This window comes from Cheilinus undulatus, linkage group 16, assembly GCF_018320785.1.
Source record: "Cheilinus undulatus linkage group 16, ASM1832078v1, whole genome shotgun sequence".
NCBI classification, from domain to species: Eukaryota; Metazoa; Chordata; class Actinopteri; order Labriformes; family Labridae; genus Cheilinus; species Cheilinus undulatus.
Window position 1 is genome coordinate 38,552,873 of NC_054880.1, and position 19,222 is coordinate 38,572,094.

General features: G+C 40.2%; 1 protein-coding gene across 2 annotated transcripts in view; it reads left to right on the forward strand.

The window, feature by feature from the left end:
• igf2bp3 (insulin-like growth factor 2 mRNA binding protein 3) overlaps positions 1-18,683 on the forward strand; it is a 48,333-nt gene extending 29,650 nt beyond the window's left edge. The window contains exons 10-15 of one of the 2 annotated variants that reach the window (XM_041808977.1): positions 6,475-6,606; positions 7,517-7,639; positions 7,746-7,820; positions 8,056-8,187; positions 10,428-10,541; positions 15,780-18,683. In XM_041808977.1, the coding sequence (XP_041664911.1) occupies positions 6,475-6,606; positions 7,517-7,639; positions 7,746-7,820; positions 8,056-8,187; positions 10,428-10,541; positions 15,780-15,881 (678 nt within the window). In that variant the 3' untranslated portion in view covers positions 15,882-18,683. The remainder of the gene's footprint in view (positions 1-6,474; positions 6,607-7,516; positions 7,640-7,745; positions 7,821-8,055; positions 8,188-10,427; positions 10,542-15,779) is intronic. The other variant, XM_041808979.1, reaches the window with a different exon arrangement.
• Positions 18,684-19,222: the final 539 nt, after the last annotated feature.

Below are 19,222 nucleotides of genomic sequence, written 5' to 3' on the forward strand. Positions count from 1 at the left end.
TTAAAAAGTGATGGAGACAGTTTAAGTGTACAAAGATGAGGCCGACAAACAAAACACATCTGCCAGGCACGTTGATGTTATTGGTTTATGAATACACACAACTTGGCAAGCAGTGGAGGCATTGGCCACTGAGTGGCCTTTTCTCAGTCTGTAGATGTAATGACTAAAAATCTGAGATATCTAATGAACCATTCATTCATACAGACGTTTGTAGAGGTGTTTAAAATCCTGGATTGTGAAGAAATAGAATGCATTGACAATCTACTAAATCACCTTATCGCCCATTCTAGCTGTGCAGCCCTATGCTGATTCATCCCTCCTCTTCCCGACAGAGCTGTAATTCAAGACTGAAAATGAAACTGAAACTTAACCTTTAGCCCTTAGAATGAACTCTCACTTGCCTATATGGAACTGCTTTGTGGTTTTCTCAACCGTCCAGGTGCAGGAAATACTTATTGCACAATCTGCACAAAGTTTGCAAACTTTCCCACACTCTCAAGAGACGGTGTCCTTAACGTCTGCTGAGAGTCAAACAGGAAACAGATCACACAGACCAGACCGTGGTCAGTGGAGCTGAATGTGGCAGTGGAAGATATGATCCTGTTGTTGTAGTATACAGTCAGCAGTCTGCTCTTTCAGTGCTTTGCCTGATTATTTATAAGCCTCCTCACCTCTCCACACGAGGATACCTGTCTGAATAAAGTTATAACTACTCTAACTTAAATAAAATGTAAACTTTTTAAGGGATGACCTCTGTAAATATTAAAATGAGTTTTAGACAGTGTAATCAGTGATTTCAGTTAATTTATTTACATGCACAGTGATACTAGTAAATGGTCTGCAGATGCATCTAAAAAATTAGAATATCAAGTAAAAGTTCTTTTCTTTTTTCCCTCTGTTTTATGTCCAGGAATTCTGATGTCCATAAATTCTAGATTCATCTCATACAAAGTGAGGCATTTCAAGACTATTTTTGTTTTGATCTCGATGAAATGGCTAAAAATCACTCAAATCTACTTTCTCAAAATAATAGAATATCACAAAACATCAGTCCAAAAAATGATTTCTAATACAGAAATGTTTACCTACTGAAAATGTGAGCTTTTCCACAATATTCCAATATTTTCAGATAGTAGATTCATTGTTTTTGTGAGCTGAAAGCTGTGATCGCCCTTATTAAATTACAAAAGTAATGAAATAAGTCACTTTCTGATGATTCTAGAGTATATGAAAGTTTCACTTTTGAATTGAAACACAGCAAAAAATGAACATTTTCATGATATTCTAACGCCGGCCGCACGCTACAGGATTTTAAGACCCATTTGGGGCAAGATTTTCCTCCCCCTGCGATTGTGGGGGCGTGTCCTGAATACTGCTTCAAATCACATCGTAGCCTCCCAGACCCCGAATCGTGAATATCAAACGCTCTGAAATCTTATGTACAAATTTGTTCCATTAATAATAACTGAAGCTTTTAATTCCATTTTCATCCCTGTGCTGCCACAATAGCATCCCACAAAGTTCAGTTTATTTACTTTTAGTAACTTATGAAATAATAAATAAATTACTGCTCTAGTTTACGGCACAGTGCTTAATTAAATGGTCCTCGGTAAAGATCTAAAGGGTATTGATATATTTTACCACCACAGTGTGTTAAGATGTTACATTTGAGCTGTGAGAATAAAATGTTAAGAAAACCAATCATTTCACGTTTTTGGTCTAAAGACTTTTACAAAGGAGGCACAGGTTTATCCTCACTCCTCTCTCCTCCGTTAATCTCATCAGGGTGCATTTAAAAATTGAAAGATCAATGGAGAAGGAAGGCTGTGGGGTCAGTCAAAGAGAGAACGCATGGATATAAACACTGATGTAATTAAGCACCTCATGTGTAGGGGTAAAGTGGATGTTTAATGCTTTGGTAATATTTACTATGTTGCAGACACACCAGCCTGCTAGTTGGGAGTCATTTGCATCGTGTTAAAGTTGATATTTTTATTTCGATCATGTGAGACGAGGCCTGTAGTCAACCAAAGAAAAACTTGGTTGACCAAGTTTACACCCATGCACCCTTTATCCCAAAACCAGCTGAATCCATGACAGGTTCCTCATTGCACCCTTCTGGTAGTCGTAATGCTCTTAAATATTAGCATTAAAAGCTTTATGAAGCATTATTTTAGCCTCTATGTTGTACTGAACTAACAGCTGAATCAGAGACTATCAACATGCATGTGCCATTAAAGGGACATTTCAGGATTTTTGAAGTTGGCTCGTATGAGGTGCTTGGCTATAGTAGTGGCATTAGCCTCCAATGATTCCCGTGTAATTTGATCCTGTTGTTATTACGAGCTTGGAGAGAGCTGGCGCATAGCGGCTGTAGATGGGAACGTGTTGTCCGCGTAAATTAACGAGTTTTATGAAAAAATGGGCCAAGAAAACATGTTGGCTTGCCTGTGTGCTGTGTCAAAAACGTACATAGCACCGCATTTCTCCTCAAAACCCTCTCTGTGTCAGGCACTAACTTACGATGCAGCTTTCGCCATTTTGTATCTTTCCGCCACTGTTTACTTCACACACCTGCCAGTCAGCTGTGTGGATCGCAGTGTAGCGGGGTTAGGCAATGGTTACTACAACGCATTTTTTCGTTTTTTTAATCTGTTTTCTTTAGATTCAGAAAAGGCTGCATACTTACATTTGTCCAGACTGTTTAAACAAGCACACCTCCTGGACACCATACATATCAGCCATTAGAGGAAAAGGCGACAGTCATAAGCTTACCTGGATGACAAATTCCATTCGGCCCTTCAAGTCGGGGTCTGTTTTTCCAATTTATCTTCGGAAAGTTGAAGAAAGTCCACAAAACACCGGCGATTAGGCAGGGAATTCTGGATAAAGTGTGATGCAGACTGCAGGCATCTGTGAGCCGCTATCCTCTGATTCAGTGATGTCCAGTCTCACTCATGACAACAGTAGCTCTCCGAATGGGTTGGCATGGATTCGCATTTTCCACACCTACACCACCAGGTAACTCAGGATCTCTCTTGCTTTAAACTTTCAAATGAAGGTTCTCTGGTCTCTCTTTCAGTCCGCTGCATAAGCCTGGTCTGTATCCATCTGTATAAGTTCTTCAGTGTACTCCGGTTCATACAAATATCCTCTCGTATCCATAGTAAACGGCACATCATCATCACTCATGTCAAAATCGCTCGTCATCTTTGTTTTAGCTTGATCAGGTGTTATTACTCCTGAAGAAGTCTGCAGACCTACACAGCTGACCCGCGGATGTGTGAAGTAAACAGTGAGCAGAGGCGGAAGGATACAAAATGGCGAAAGCTGCATCGTAAGTTAGTGCCTGACACAGAGGGTTTTTTTTTTTTTTTTGAGAAATAAAGTGCTGTGTATATTTTAGACACAGCGTACAGGCGAGCCAACATATTATCTTGGCCCATTTTTTTAATAAAACGTATTAATTTACGCGGACAACACGTTCCCATCTACAGCCGCTATGCGCCAGCTCTCTCTGAGCTCGTAATAACAACAGGATCAAATTACACAGAAATCACTGGAGGCTAATGCCACTACTACAGCCAAGCACCTCATACGACCTAACTTCAAAAATCCTGAAATATCCCTTTAACCATATAATTACTGTGAACCGGGCACTGTAACTGTTTAGCATCATTTAACCTACAAAATAACCTCGGGTAATTGTTTGCATTTATTGATGATGATAACTGTTAACAGGATCACTTGTTGCAGCCCACACTGTCGTTTCCATGAGACAACATGTAACGTTTATTTACCAAGGTGAAGGGAACAGAAGCCATTGACTTTTCTCTCGTCTGATTTCTCTTTGTCTGTAACACTAATGCTGGCATGGAAATTTTAATAAAATGATAAAGGGACTTAATACTTGTATTTGTTGACCGGTGAATAACACTGCACACGTCCCTTCAATACAAACATCCTCTGTCTTTGTGTCGAGTTTAAGATAGGGTGTTTTCAAGTTTTTAGGGCGTAGTAACCACTGTGTGCGCTCGTGCCATTTCGCTCATCCACACCAGGATCTTGGTAATACAAGAGGTCATTGACCTTCCAACCGACCGGAAGGTGTCAGCCCTAAAAAAAAATTTTTTTAAAAAAGAACAAAAATGGGTGAACTGTGAGGGAAAAAAATCTAACTTCCATCTGCAAATACTTAAGTATTTACGTAGTTCACTTGACCAAAAAGGAGCAGGAAGAAGTTAAAACTCACTTAACCCCTTTTATTTCTACTTAACTTTGCATTCCTTCCAACTGAAATAAAGTCTTAATTTTGCCATCATGATTTGAAACCAGTGCACTGTGAATATAGAGTATATTACTCTTATAGAAAGTATTCAAGACCTGCTTATACATTCAAACATGCGTGCTTACTTTACTCACATATTTACTGTAAGCTGCAGCATTTTAATGCACAATAGCAAACACCTTGGGATGATTCATCGCTGTACCTTGAAGAATTTCTTTATATCTCTTTTAAAACAGAATTATGTTTGAAATTTGTTTCATGTCAACTCTCTTTTCCACAGTTTAACTCCAGAAATGGTGATACAGAAACTTTTCACTGTTGTACAAACAACCTTTGAATGTAACTTTAAATATTTTCTGGCAGCAGATTATTTGTTGCTGTGTTTAGTACTTCAGCGTTTGTAAATTCCACCAAGTAAAAAAAAGAAAGTTTTAGATTTTAAGAATAAACTATAAGTGTGTGCCTGAAAACCAACTATTCCTGTTTTGTAGTAACTATATAAAAGTTGTTCAACTGGGGTTTTGTGTAAAGAATGTTTTATGCAAGATTTCTGGCAAATTTTGTTCTCCATTCCCACTCCCAGGAATTTATTTTAATATTCTCTTTCAATGTTTTCACCATCTATCTGTACCTGTACTGCATTACTCGCTCCACAGTTCCCAAATATCATGATTTATAAAAAGTCTACATGATAAATTTTACAAGGGTGCCTGAGAGATTCATCTTATTGATTCTATTACCAAATAAATCCCTCAGCAGTCGTAGAGATGTAAAATGTTTTATTTTTTTTTGACCGGGGCCGCTTAAGATGTTTAAAGTTTTTAAGGGTGCCTTAACAGAAAAAAGAGTGAGAAAGGCTGATATAGAGCAGTGGTTTCCTAAGAGGGGGTCGTGAGACAGTGATGGAGGGCTGTGGGATGCTTTCCATAAAACAAAGAAATTTCATATGATTTAAAATCATAAATTGTATCGTTTATTATAAAAAAACATAGTTAAAATTAGTTGAAATTAAAACCAAAACATAGTTATTAAGTTGTATTTGTGCTTAAATGCAAGTGAATTTATAAAAGCTACCTAAAATCCAAGTTTTGGTCATGATGTTTAGTGCAATATCGTGTGCTTTATCCCCCTAAAGGGAAGATGTGGGTCCCTGATGTGATGCCGTTTTTTTGGGGGGGCATGGGCTGAAAAGTTTGGGAACCCCTGATAGAGAGGATGAATAGTTTTGGTCCCAACAGTGACACCAGGGGGCGCCACGCAATAGCCAAACATTCAAGACTATCCACCCTCATCCCACACGGTCCAATTTCTAAATCAGTATATCATGGTTTATGGCAGTGATAATCAACTGGAGGCCCGGGGGCCGCATCAGGTCCCCACAGTTTCCCATCTGGCCCCAAAGGATTATTAAATTTAGAAAATCTAAGAGGGCAAAAATATGGCATGCTATCGTTTAACTTTCTCTCTTGGAGTCTAAAGAAAACCTTCAACCTAGAGGCCTGATTCAAGCAACCATTTTCCACATAAGCCTCTTTGAGAGTGCAGTTTCCCTCCTGGAGTTTTGGCCAATCACAAAACGGCATTTTAGCATCAAACTCAGTGATGGACATTAATAGGGCGCCAGAAATATGTAGTTAAAATATCTCAATTGCCCCCTTGTGGCTGGCAGCAGTAAAGTTGATAGGGACTGATCTCACTGTTAAAGGCTTAATTCTGGAAGGAAATATTTTTTAAAGATATTTTAATCAGACAAAAGAATTAATTTTATTCCAGTTTTTTTCAATGTGCAGCCCCCACAGCATCGGTCAAGAACAGCTGGCTTCTTGTGAAAATAGACCCCTGGTTTATGGCTTCAAAAGCTTTAAGATCAAAAAATACCCCAGCTGCATATTTCTGTATCCATGAGTTCTAATTTCTTCTGAGTTCAAGAAGAAATTACAAGTAAAAGCTGGTGAAGTCGACCATATTGACTGTCGCCGAGTAACTTGTGTTTATCTATGAATCTCTCCAGTCTGTCATTAAAGAGTCTTCTAAATTTTTGAGAACAGTAGGAGAGAAAGAGGCCTGTAATTTGTAGAGTGGTCACAATCCCCAGTTTTGTGCTTTGCTATTACTCGAGCTGTTTTCATTTTACTTGAAAATGGTCCAGTTCGAAATGATTAAAAAGAAATGTCCTTTCTCCGCAGCTCCAGTCCAACCTGATCCCAGGCTTGAATCTGAACGCTCTGGGGTTGTTTCCCGGTGGAGGGCCAGGTATGGGTTCCTCCATGTCCAGTGTACCACCTCCTGGAGCTCACGGTGGATGTCCACCCTTTGGAGTAAGTGCTAATCTTGTTATCCATTCCAGCACCTCAGAGATTACCATTAAACCCAGGACTGGCTTTGTTTTTATTTCTAACTTTGTTCTGCAGCTCCTGGGTCAGGCTAGACAACAGAAGGCAATTTTTAGTCTTTAGAAACTCAGTTTGACGTTTCTTTTTCCCTTTAGTGCAGTCCTTATGGGGGCGAGGGGCCATTTTGGGCTTCTATGCTGTCGGCGAGCAGCCAGCCCCTCGCTGTAAGTCACCCGTCCCACAGTGCTTTGCACGGCTTGTGGCTGCTCGCTGCGGGATTAGGGGGCAGGGTTTGCTACATGAAAGTTGTTCTCCTGCTGCCCCTCGATCTGTGACCTTTTGAGGCCCTCATCTGTGTGCAGTTTTGAATCCTGTGCATGGGAAGACAAAAGACCACGAGGGTTTCATTTTAGATCAGCTTCACCAGATATTTCACTTGTGCCAAACATGCCACATTAGCATTTTTTTTTCTATCAAGGTGAATGTTTTTCTACAAGCCAGCGATGCATTCTCAGCACTGAAAGGCTTTCTCCAGATCTGGAGGCTGCCAAAGCGAGTTGTTAGTGCGCCCTCAGCTGACTCATTGATTGGATTATTGGGCTCCATCCAAAACCAACAGTGCTACTTGTTGTTCCTCTTTTCTATGCAACAGCCTCTCCCGACTGAGCTCAAGTCAATCACACACTCTTAAAAAAACAAGTGAAGTGTTTGAGACAAGGTGTTTGTACAGCAGGATAGTTTCTCTTCTAACAGCTGATTTCATTTGAGGGGCATGAGCTCTAACGTAGCTGAAAGATCCGAACCGCTTTAGCTAGATCCACCGTGTCTGCATTCTTCCTCTGGTGGCATGAGCCAGAGCCTGGTCACAATAGTTCTAATGCACGTTTGTGCCCAGCAGGGACACCCGGAGTCGGAGACAGTTCACCTGTTCATTCCTGCACTCGCCGTGGGAGCCATCATCGGAAAACAGGGTCAACACATCAAACAGCTGTCACACTTTGCTGGAGCCTCAATCAAAGTGAGTGATGGATGGGAGGCCAAGTTCTGCATCCTGATAATCACATTTTCAGCCTGTCTACCAGCGTTAATTTTGACTGAAAGTGATTGGAACACCTTTCATTTAGATCGCCCCTGCAGAAGGAATGGATCCCAAACAGAGGATGGTCATCATCGTTGGACCACCAGAGGCTCAGTTTAAGGTATAATCACAAACACACTGTTGCTGGAAATAAAACAGAGCTACGTGGTAAAATGTAAAGGCTGCAGCTGTTCAAAAGCTCTTGTACTTCTTTTAGATCTGGTTTTAATTTTGTTTATGGTCCTTATTTTTCTTTGAGTCCCTACAGCCACTTAAGTGATATTTTTTTCTGCTTCTTTGGAAATAATTGTTCCCATTTTATGGCACAATGACTGATCTGTTTTGTCCGGCTTCAGGCTCAGTGTCGCCTCTTTGGCAAGCTAAAGGAGGAGAATTTCTTCGGACCCAAGGAAGAGGTGAAGCTGGAGGCGCACATCAAAGTTCCCTCCTTCGCTGCTGGACGAGTCATTGGGAAAGGAGGGAAAACGGTAAACAAGGGCATGATTCATTAATCGCTGCATAAAGCAGTGTTTCCTCTAGGTGTTCTAGTCTGATTGAGTACAGTTTAGTATGGTTTTAAACCCCAAAATAGTTTGCATTTCCACAAACACCCGTACCTCATTTAGTGGGTGGAATGTAGAGGCTATGCATGTGATGTCACATGCAGCGTGAGTCTGCCGTTCTAGCTGCTGAGTTGAAGACTGGATGAGTGACAGAAGTCAGTAGGGAAGTCAGTGGGCTGTAAATGGCTTTATTTCAGCTGATCACTAGGGGTGTGATGTGCGTACCACGAGATGTCGCGAGATCAAAACTTCACAAGACTCCTCGTCGAGGTGGAAACCATCCTGCAACATCAATATTGCCAAGACACCAGGAGCAGCAGCTCTCCTGACAGAAAACAATACCAAACTGGAAATTATGAAAGATCATTAAGATGCCCTAGACTTTTTAAAATTGCTGTTGGGGAGCTAATGAAGAAACGGAGCTGATCCGTGACCCATTCAGAGCACTGCTGCAGCCCCCACCCCCTCCTCCACGTGCGCTTCTGGGTGCCCCCACATGATCCATGAATGCATAATAAGTTCATCATAATGGTGTGAAACGATTACATGTTGCTACTGGAAACCTGTGCATCCTCCGTGAGTTCGTTTATGTGCGCAGACTCGCTCATAGTGCCGGTACATGAGACTTTGTAGCTTTGATTCAGTCGCTGCTTCATGATGTCTCCTTCTCGTCTCACCGTCTGTCAGTCACACATCCATCAGCTGTTGGCTGTGCGTGTCATCAGTCAGGCCCTTAACATGAATAGCGCAATGGGCTGTTGTATACTTAAACGGTAATCTTAGCAAAACAAACTGTTTGAGTGCCGTAGAATCCACTGTTGGCTCCAAACAGCGAAGTTCTAGCCCCAGTCAACGCGGCATGTTTATTGTCTGACCGCAGAGAGAGCAGAGACACACACTTGCTCATCTCTGTATCATGTCCAACACTGTCAAAGCTCATATGAGAAAAAGACAACAAAACGATGAAATAATCTATTTCTCTGAATTAATCTTAAAAACCAAACGTGTAATTGACAGAAATATTTCTGAATGTTTTAGATATGGATGTCCTTAAAGAGGATGAGAAATAGTTTGATTTTACTGATGCAGCTCTTTATATTTCAGTCTGTTGTAAATAGTTTTTGAAATACTTTTAAAATAATCTGAATGTTTTTATTATTATTGTTATAATTGTAGCAATGAGTGCCTAGTGTAGTACAATGAAGATGTGGTAGACTATTACAACAAAAGGTTTGATTTGAAGAGCATTAAAATGTACAGTTTGAGTCAGAGTCAGACACGACAAACTGTGTAACCATTGATAGCCTTTTTAGTACCAGAGGAGTTAGTTTAAATATTTCTGAATAGACCTGAATGCTATGCAGTTATGATTTTCAGCCATATAGAGGACATATTTTCCACTCATAGATTTTTTTTCAAAATTGAAAACAGTGTAAAATCTTGTCTTGTCTCTGTCTCATGGGCCAAAATCTCATCTCGTCTCGTGAGATAAGCGTCTCGTCATACCCCTACTGATTACTAATGTTTTTTAATAACTACATCTTAATTATGCTAGCCGTGGTCAGGGCAGATCTTCACCTGATTGAATAAGTGTACAGAGATGATTTGAATCATAACAGTACGTTTATAAAGACCCAAATGAAGCTGTTATTACTGTAGAAACCACAAGCATTTAGTTGGCAATGAATAGAATTTGAACTCAACTCTATACTCTTTCCTCTAACCGTGAGGGAAAATTAAGACCTTAAATGTCAGCAAATGTTTAATGTGGGGAAATACCATCTAAGCCAGGAGTGTCCAAACTATGGCCCGGAGGCCAAATGTGGTCCACTTTTGATTGGCCTGCAGCAAATTCTGATTAAAAGATGAGATTAGAACATGAATCTTTTGCTTGACTGTATTTTACTTCTTAGTTTTAGAACAAGGCAGTTGGTACCATGCTAATTCTGTAAACAAACATTTTGACAAGAAGAATTTATTGATCTAATATACTTGTGACTACTCTAAGACGATCCTGTAACAATAAATGCCAAACTGAACAGGAACACTCAGTGGAAACAACCCAAAACTGACCCAACATTTGGGTTTAAAATAAAGTTTTCTCAAACATAAAAAAATGAGTGAGTACACTTGGTAAACCATGAGTGAACTTTCTATGCCTGCAGGTAAACGAGCTGCAGAACCTGACCTGTGCAGAGGTGGTGGTGCCCAGAGACCAGACGCCGGATGAGAACGACCAGGTTATAGTGAAGATCAGCGGACACTTCTTTGCATGCCAGGTGAGTTTTACAAGATCCTGAGGAAAGTAAAGGGCTCGGGTCTGAATCCCTAAAGCAACATGACTTTATTTTTTACCCTGAAGACCCCGGCACAATCTTCAAATGTTTCTACATCTCACCGAGTACCTTCTCTTGAGTAAGCATTTATGTACTCCGTCCAGAAAAGGAAAATTTATTTTATGAAATGAAACTCAGTCCTTAATTTGATATGACACATGCGTTTTCTGGGAGCTCTGTCAAAACATTGACAGTTTTAAAGAGGTCAAAGATAAAAGTGCAAATATTCTGGAGTCCTTTTCATTTTTTGCAAACAGAGTCAATGATAGAAATGATGGTCAAAACTGATTATCTGGGGCACTTTGATGTGATAAAAATCCTTGATTAGACAGGGATGTCTATGCGGTTTGACTCTGTCGATGAAGTCATTTTTTTCATCTTTCGCTGTAGAAAGACCTTTTTATGGATGTGAGAATATTACAGTATATTCTGTCGCCAGGAGACACTCTATCAAAACAATGACACAATATGATAAGTACAGACCTGGGGTCCATTTCATGCAGCAGGTTTAATGCAAACCTTTAGTCTGTTAACCCTAAAATATGGGAGACTTAGATTTCACTTACAGAGCATGAGGGCTGAGTCAAGTTTGTTTCATAAGGAGAGGAAACTTGAGCTTTGAGTTAATAAGGTAACTGAATGTGATGTTCACCTTCACAGGTTTTCTTTGGTAACCTGGCGTTTCTCTTTCTCCTCCCTCTTACGGAGCCAGAAACATGGTTTTCATTTCCACATTCATCCTTTCATTGATACAGTTCATTTTAGGTGCATTGTTCATGTTTATTCTGATGACATATGTTATTTTTCATGAATATAAAGACACTGGACTACATTAAACGTACATATTTAACAGGCCAAGACATACATATTTTTATTGAACATAACATGCTCTTGTTGATGAGCATAGATGAAGGGGCTTGCATTTCTGTCAGTAGCTCTTAATTTTAATTAGCTGAATAAATGGACTTAATAGTATTTGTTTGAAACCAACATCATGCTGCAGATAATATTAGACCAAGTTTTGCCAGTTTGAAGTTTATCTAATTAGCTCAAGCTTCCAGAGTAGATTATGATTCTATGAGATAAAATCTCTCAATTTGATACTGAAGTTGTAAATTTAACATATTAAAGTTATTTCAGAGATTAAGAATATAGAATAAAGCATGAGTAATCTTTATGGGATATTTTCAGATTTCTTTTATTAAAATGGTTTAGTTTTAATGTCAAATATCTGTGTGCTTTACAAGTTATCATAATCTAAATGAGCCGTCTTTCACCATTATGATTCTGATAAAACCTGTTCAGACTGTTGGCAGATTATTTTGAAAGACATATAGGCTCTGACAATGTCACATCTCAAACCAGCTATTTAGGCCTAATAAAGACTATCACAACCTTATGTTTAGGAACAATCAACTGATGTTGATTCTGTCAAATCAGCATCAGTTTAATTATTTAGTTACAATTTTCTCTCTTACAGTCCTTTGTATAAACTATTTAAGGAGTTTTTTACCATGATTTTGGTTTATATGTGCAAATGTAATTGTGACAACTTCAGACAAGACAAAGTCTCGCACCCCCAGTGGGTCCACGACCCACAAGGCTCGCTCACACTGGAAACTATCACATCTAACCATAAATTACAATCGTAACTTTATTAATTTATCACTTGAATCTTGTAAATTTATGACTAAAATCTCAGAATTTAAGACTTCATTCTCATAGATTTATGACACAAATCTTTTGATATGAATTTCTCACAATCTTGCTTTTTTTTTTCTTTTATGTGACCCTAATAGGCGATACGTTGTACCATCCTAAAGCAGAGTAACTTTTTTCCTAAAATAAGTAAACAATCACAGAAGATTTCTAGTTTGAGAGGATAAAGTACATGGACCTTTTGTTGCCATGGTGAATCATTGTATCAGGGCTCCACTGATAATGTCTTTTCATGGTCATGTTGTCCACACTGAACTCACAATGAACCCCCCTCAGAATTGATTCACCTAACTCAAAATTTGTGCGGGACCTCCAGCAGGCATTAGAGCGGTTTGTAGCGGGGTATGAAGCTGGGTCAGGATGAGGGTCAGCCCCTCCAAGTCTGAGGCCGTGGTTCTCTGTGGATTGCTCTCTTCAGATGGGGAGTGAGTGTCTGCCTTGAGTGAGCGAGTTCAAGGATCACAAGACCTTGTTCTTTGAATATGAGTTGACAATGCCTTGCCTTGCTGCCACCCCCCTGTCCTTGGTGTAATCTATACAGTAATTACAATTGGTGTCCAGCCCTCCCCACTTGTATCTTAACACGACCCACACAAAAAAGTGATGCATTGCAGTAAAAAAAATAACCTTTTTTTTGTATTTCTTTGATAAAACCCCAAAAATAAGGCCTAGACATGTTGCTCTTACCAAAAGGCATTTGTAGGAGGTATTTAAAGTATTTTAGAAGGATTTTGACAACCTCAGAGCAGACAAAACTTCAGGTGCTTTAGTTGATGAGCATAGAGTTTGTGTGGGTGCTGAGTTGCATCATTACTGTAATGACTCAAATAAACGACCAGTATATTGATCCTCTGACTTCTCATGCCCACATGTTTCCTTCCTCTCCCCTCTTAAGCAGTGAGTCTTACCCCTTCTTGTTTGTGCCAACACATCTCTCACTGTCCAAATGTTAACTCAGGATTCTGTTGCACCATTTCTCATGTATTTACGGTAAGACTTAATGGCAGACTGATGAAGCAGCTGTGTGTCACGGCTCGTCTTGAGGGTTGGTTGTCTTATTGATAAGGGACTTTTGAATGTCAATAATCGCTCACAACAAAACACTAAGTCCCTTATCAATAAAACAACCCACGCTTTGTGTGTTGTGAGCGATTATTGACATAATGACAAAAGTCTTCATCTTGAAGTGTAGACTTCAGGAGTTTCAGGGAAACATGGCTCCTGTTTCTTTAAGTAGCTACAGTACTTGGTGGAAGCTGAAGTGGTTTGTTTGGCAAAGCTTTCAGTGCTCTAGGCAAAACTGGTGAATTGGGTTTTTGTTGTGGTGAGGGTACAGCGTAAGCAGTGCTTTTGCATGACTCTACAACTGTACACCAAAATGTGGCTCACTGTTTCCCTCAATCCAGCTTGAAAAGAGGGACAAGCAATACTGAGAAAAGAACAGCCTATTGAAAACTTAAAGAGAATATATATTTAATCATCTTGATATTAATTAATTAACCCCCCATTTCTATGAAGCTATTATTGTTACAAAACTATTTGCAAATGTGTATACAGATCCGTACACACATCTGCAATGGCGTGTAAAGATCTGCAAATGTGTGCAAAGATTTGCAAATTTGTTCAGATTTGCAAATATTTACAAAGATCCACAAATATGTGCACAAATCTGCATATGTGTTTGCAGATCTTTGCATACACGTGCAGATCTGCACACACATTTGCAGATCTGTACATGCATTTGCAAATCTATCTATGCATTTTCAGATTTGTGTACAGATCTGTGTATACAGACCTCTGATCAGGGTCTGCTGGTTGTTTCTCACTCCAGACTAAAAACTAAAGGTGACTGTGCATTCAAGGTCATTGCTCCAACTCTTTGGAACTCACTTCCATTGAATTTAAGATCAGCAGAAACAGTTGATTCTTTTAAAAAGCAACTTAAGACCTACTTGTTTGGTCTGGCCTTTACTTAATCTGTTTTGTGTACTGTGTATTCTCTTATTGTACCTTTGCATTAATTGCTTGTGTTTCTTTTACCTTTTTGTAAAGCACTTTGTGACCTCGCTGTTCTTTAAAGGTGCTATAAAAATAAACTTATTATTATTATTATTATTACATTTGCAATAGTTTTTCAACAATAATGGCTCCATACACTTCAGGTTGTATTTTCATTGATACCATTACTTCACAAGTTCTATTATATTTACTTAACCCTTAAGCTCTGTGCTGCAGGCACACCCCTTTGTAAATTGCTTGATAACTTTTGAACTGTAAGTCGTAGATATTAACTTGTTTATTCCTGTGAAAGCTCTATGTTGGTGCCTTTTTAAATATGTTCTACATGCATTCGTAGCTCTTACAGAACATTTTCTTGTGAGCCTGACACTTGGCTGACTGTCTGGGGTCTCTGAAGACAGTGTTGTCGTATACAACAAGAAGTGACACAGTTTAGAAAAACGTTGATACCTTTTGAACCATAAGATCATAGACACTCTTTTGTTCCTTTTGAAAGCTGATAATTTTGCCATTCGTTAGCTACCCTCAGTCTCCGTAGCCCTTAAGTACGCCGTTGTAGCGAGACCGGAACTTTGGTGACTTTTCAGGGTCTTTAAAGATTAAATCCATGGCGTTAGGTCTGATAATAAGCGTCTTTTTGTCAATTTTTGATCATGTACTTTGGCTTTCTTTGGTGGGTAGCGCCATATTTGTTTAGGGAAATGTTTACATGCAATGCACTGTGGGAGGGGCTGTCCTCCAATAGCAAGATGTTGCATATCTACTGCTTAAAGGAATGGCACAAATGAATCTGACTGCAAAAAAGTGCGTGGACTTTTTTGTATATATGTAGATATATTTTGAAAACCTTTAGTCACAGAACATTTATTTTTTCACTGTTTTGTCCCCAAGAGATGGCAGAACAAGTCTGTGCAACGAAAATGCTTAGTCACTATTGTTTACTGTGTGTTATTAGTAAAAATCTTTGAGTTTCAAATTCCAATTTGTTTTCTTTTGTCTTTAGAGTCCTATAACTTTTTCAAAATTCAAGTGAAATTACTGTAGTAGATAAATTCTTAAAGCCCAGGTGGTCCTGAAAAAATGTAGGTACAGAGCTTGACTGTGCACCACAGGGTTGATTAACGAGCCTTTTAAGAGAAAAGTCTAGATGAGACATGATGGCGAAAAAAATAACTTTGAGCTTTAAGGGTTAAATATGAACAATTATCCCCCATGAGCATAAAATTATGAAGTTATTCTTTTCAGTGAGAATTAAAAATAAAGGCCAGACTCCAAATGATGAGCCCCCTTCTTATAAAGGCCTGGTATGTTGTTTGTACCGGACCTCCAAAGGCCACAATCGACCCAGCTGCGTAGTGAACTGAAATACAGACATAGTGCTGGGGGGTTTAGAGGGTCAAGGACTTCATAATTTGCTGACTCTGTGTTTGCTCTGTCCTCCAGCTGGCCCAGAGGAAGATTCAGGAGATCCTGGCTCAGGTGAGGAGGCAGCAGCAGCCCAAACCCACATCTGGAGCCCAACCTCCAATGCCCCGCAGGAAGTAAAGATCCAGCGGACCTGGAGGGACGGTGACCGAATCTGCCAGAAGACTCGACAGATGGACAGATGCAGCAGAGTCTGGGGGGAGAAGACGACGACGATGACGACGACGAGGGGTCGTAACACTCATCTCAGGAGTCAAACACCCGCCCCTTTTTGTCTTACTTGAAGAACTTTCAAGTGCGGCTAATGAGAGACCCTGGGCCTGTAAACCTCCACCCCGCCTCACTTCTCTGCATCTCTGTGAGAATGTACTTCTGAGGGCTACCAACAATGTCACCTGCCCTCACACGTACGCACTCCTCGACCGCTCTCCTCCCACCTCCCCCACGGGTGTGTTAAATTAATTTTTTGTCCTCTTTTGACACTAGAAACACAAAGAAGAAATAAGGATCCCCCTCCTATCACCTCCTGGTGTGGTACTTCAAACCTGACAAGATGTTTTGGTTGAGATTTAGTTTTTTTAGAGTTTAATTGGTTGATGAAGCTTTCTCATGAGTTTTTTTCTGTGGAAAGGAAAAAGGCATTGCTATCGCGGTCCTGTTTGGACCAACAGAGAGGTTTATTTTGGGGGAGGGTTGGCTCAGATTGGGTGGGCCATGTTTAGGGGAAAGATTCTTGTTTCAGGACAGGACCCCTGAGAGGGTGGATTATATTGGGCGTCCTGCCCTTGTAATGATAGTGGCATTTTATAAATTTGGATGCATTTTATAGATAGACCTATATACATAGATGAATATATATTTAGAGGTGAGGGCAGCGCCATGACTGACACTTAGGGAAACGGTGCCGAAACTGCTGCTGCCCAGGAAAACCAATTTAATATGCATTTTACTTAACTACCTCAGGATCTAGTACCTCAGAAGAGAAAAGAAAATGATTATATATATATGAAAAAAATGTTCCTTTCTTTTTTATTTTGCTTTTGTGGTATTTTGTATACTTTATAAAGCTGATAGTCTTTGAACATTTTTATTTTTTTAAGAAAATTTAAAATTTGGTCAGCTGCCAACTGACCTTGCCTTCAACTCTGGTGCTTTAGGCGGCGTTGTTCATGTGTATGTGTGACTTGAGATGACCCTGTACATAAAGTCTATTTGTACATAGCAGCCCCGAAAAGCACGAGTTGGCGCCCCCTCAGCTGGCGGCTGACAGGAGTATCGAGAGAAAATCGCCTCAGTTTTTCCCCTGAGGGTCCACCATCTTCTGAAAACTTACAAAACAACTAAGACATGCAAATAATGCCAACCGTACATAAAAACAGCAATGCCATTTAGTTTTGGGATTGACATTGTCATTGGTAATGGTACTTTAATTTGTCAGAAATCGTTTTCGCCTTCCTACGAGGGCCGTGGTCAGGGCAGCGTGGACCGTAACGGTCCTGCAGAGCGTCTGTTTTTTGTCTGTTCTGTTCTCGGACCATCTTTCACCTTCTTCACGATGGTTTCTCACAAAGTCCAAGCCCGACTAGGTTTATTTTTCAAAGAGCAAGCTTTGTCAGCTTGGAGTGGCTGTCAGAGTTAACGTCGTTCACTGCATGGTGAGGGTAGGGGGAGTCACACTGACAGACGTTTTTGGTTTTTTGCGCTATAGGAAAAAATTATTTAAACATCCTCTGAAACCCACAAATGACACTCTATGTTCAAACAGGGAAAACGAGCCGTAAAAAGGCATCACAAAATACTGAATGAACTCTCACTGGGGGTAAGAAAAGAGGAAAGGAATCCAAAAGTTAAATATATTTCATTTTGTCTCTTCATGCCGAATGTAAATATGTTGATTGTGGTAAAAGTGCTCGAGTGTATCCATGCTTCCACAGTAGAACGCCGTCTACCTCAGCTGAGGGGGTGGGGGGGTTGTTGTGGCACTAGGCGCCCCCACCCTGCCCCCACTGAGCGCCAGCGCGCACTGATACCTCAGTCCCCCCCGAACACTTCTTTCTACATGGGCGCGCCATCTGAACACCGCGCTTAACTGAGGGGCACAAGTGATACTTAAATTCTCCCTGACACCTCCTGATCCCCGCCTCCTTCCTGCCAAACCCCGACCCCTCTCCCTTCCTCCTCCTCCTCCTCCTTCTCTGCAGTTTGTTTTGATCTACCTCTTTAGACATGTATTTGAAGTAGAGGCATTCTTCTATTTGTTAGGATTTAGCCCCTCGCCACTCCTTTATGCCTCCCCATGCTCCCCAGATATGAATGAAAATGAAACTAAAATCATGTACTATTTAGAATCGAGAGAAAAATTGAAAAGTGATCAAAAATTTTCTTTTGCCAGTGTTTATATTTACTCTTTTTGGCTTAATTGAAATCCTCAAACGATGGTTCTTTCTTTCTGCTTTCTAATTTTTTGGTGGTGTGGCTTACATGTATTTGAACTTTTGCTTGGGTTTTTTGTGGAAAAAAGGTCAAATCACGTGTTTGATTTTGCATTCAATAGTTAAATGAGAAAAATACATTTCTTTTTCTTTAAAAAAGGGCCTGCCTCTTTTTGCTTTCTGATTTCAAGACTTCAAACTAGACACAAGTCCTGTCTTTTTTCCCTTTTGTCTTTCACTGATGCTACACTCACTTGCTGATTTGGTAGCTGGTTTCTTCTGTTAGCATTTCTTGGCTGTGTAACGTGAAACATCCTCTTAGTATGAGACAGATTTGAGGGACTGGGTCTCTGAGTTTTTCGGAAAAGTGATCTAACTTCAGCATGATATTCCCTCCTCCCCCTCTCTGCAACCATGCTTGTGCCCCGTCACCTCCCCTTCACACACAGCTCCACTTGTCAAATGCCTCTGAATAAAAAAAATAATCAAATCGGCTTGTGTTTGGCCTGTTTTTGGTGTTGGTCACTGCTGTATGTGGGTATACAGGTGCAACAAAAAAATACTGTATGTAAAAATGTTTTTCCCCAAAAAACGTTTCAATCTTTATGATTACATCTCACAAAAATCCACTCAAAATATAAGAATATTGTGTAAAAGTCCCATTTTTAAAGGCATCCTGAGCCTTGATTCTCTCTGGTTCAGTTCACATGACCACAATCACTTGACAAATGTCCAGAGGACAATCATTGACACCCTTCACAAGGAGGGTAAGCCACAGAAGGTCACCGCTGATAGGGCAGGCTGTTGTCAGAGGCTGTATCAAAGCATATTTATGGAAAGTTGACTGGAAAGAAAAGGTGTGGTAAGACCAGGAGCAAAAGCAACAGGAATCAGCTCAGCCTTTAAAGGGTTGTCAAACAAAATAGATTCAAGAATTTAGGGAAGCGTCACAAGGAGTTGACTGAGGCTGGAGTCAGTGGATCAAGAGCCACCACACAGTCCAGGAAATGGACTACAAGTGTCGTGTTT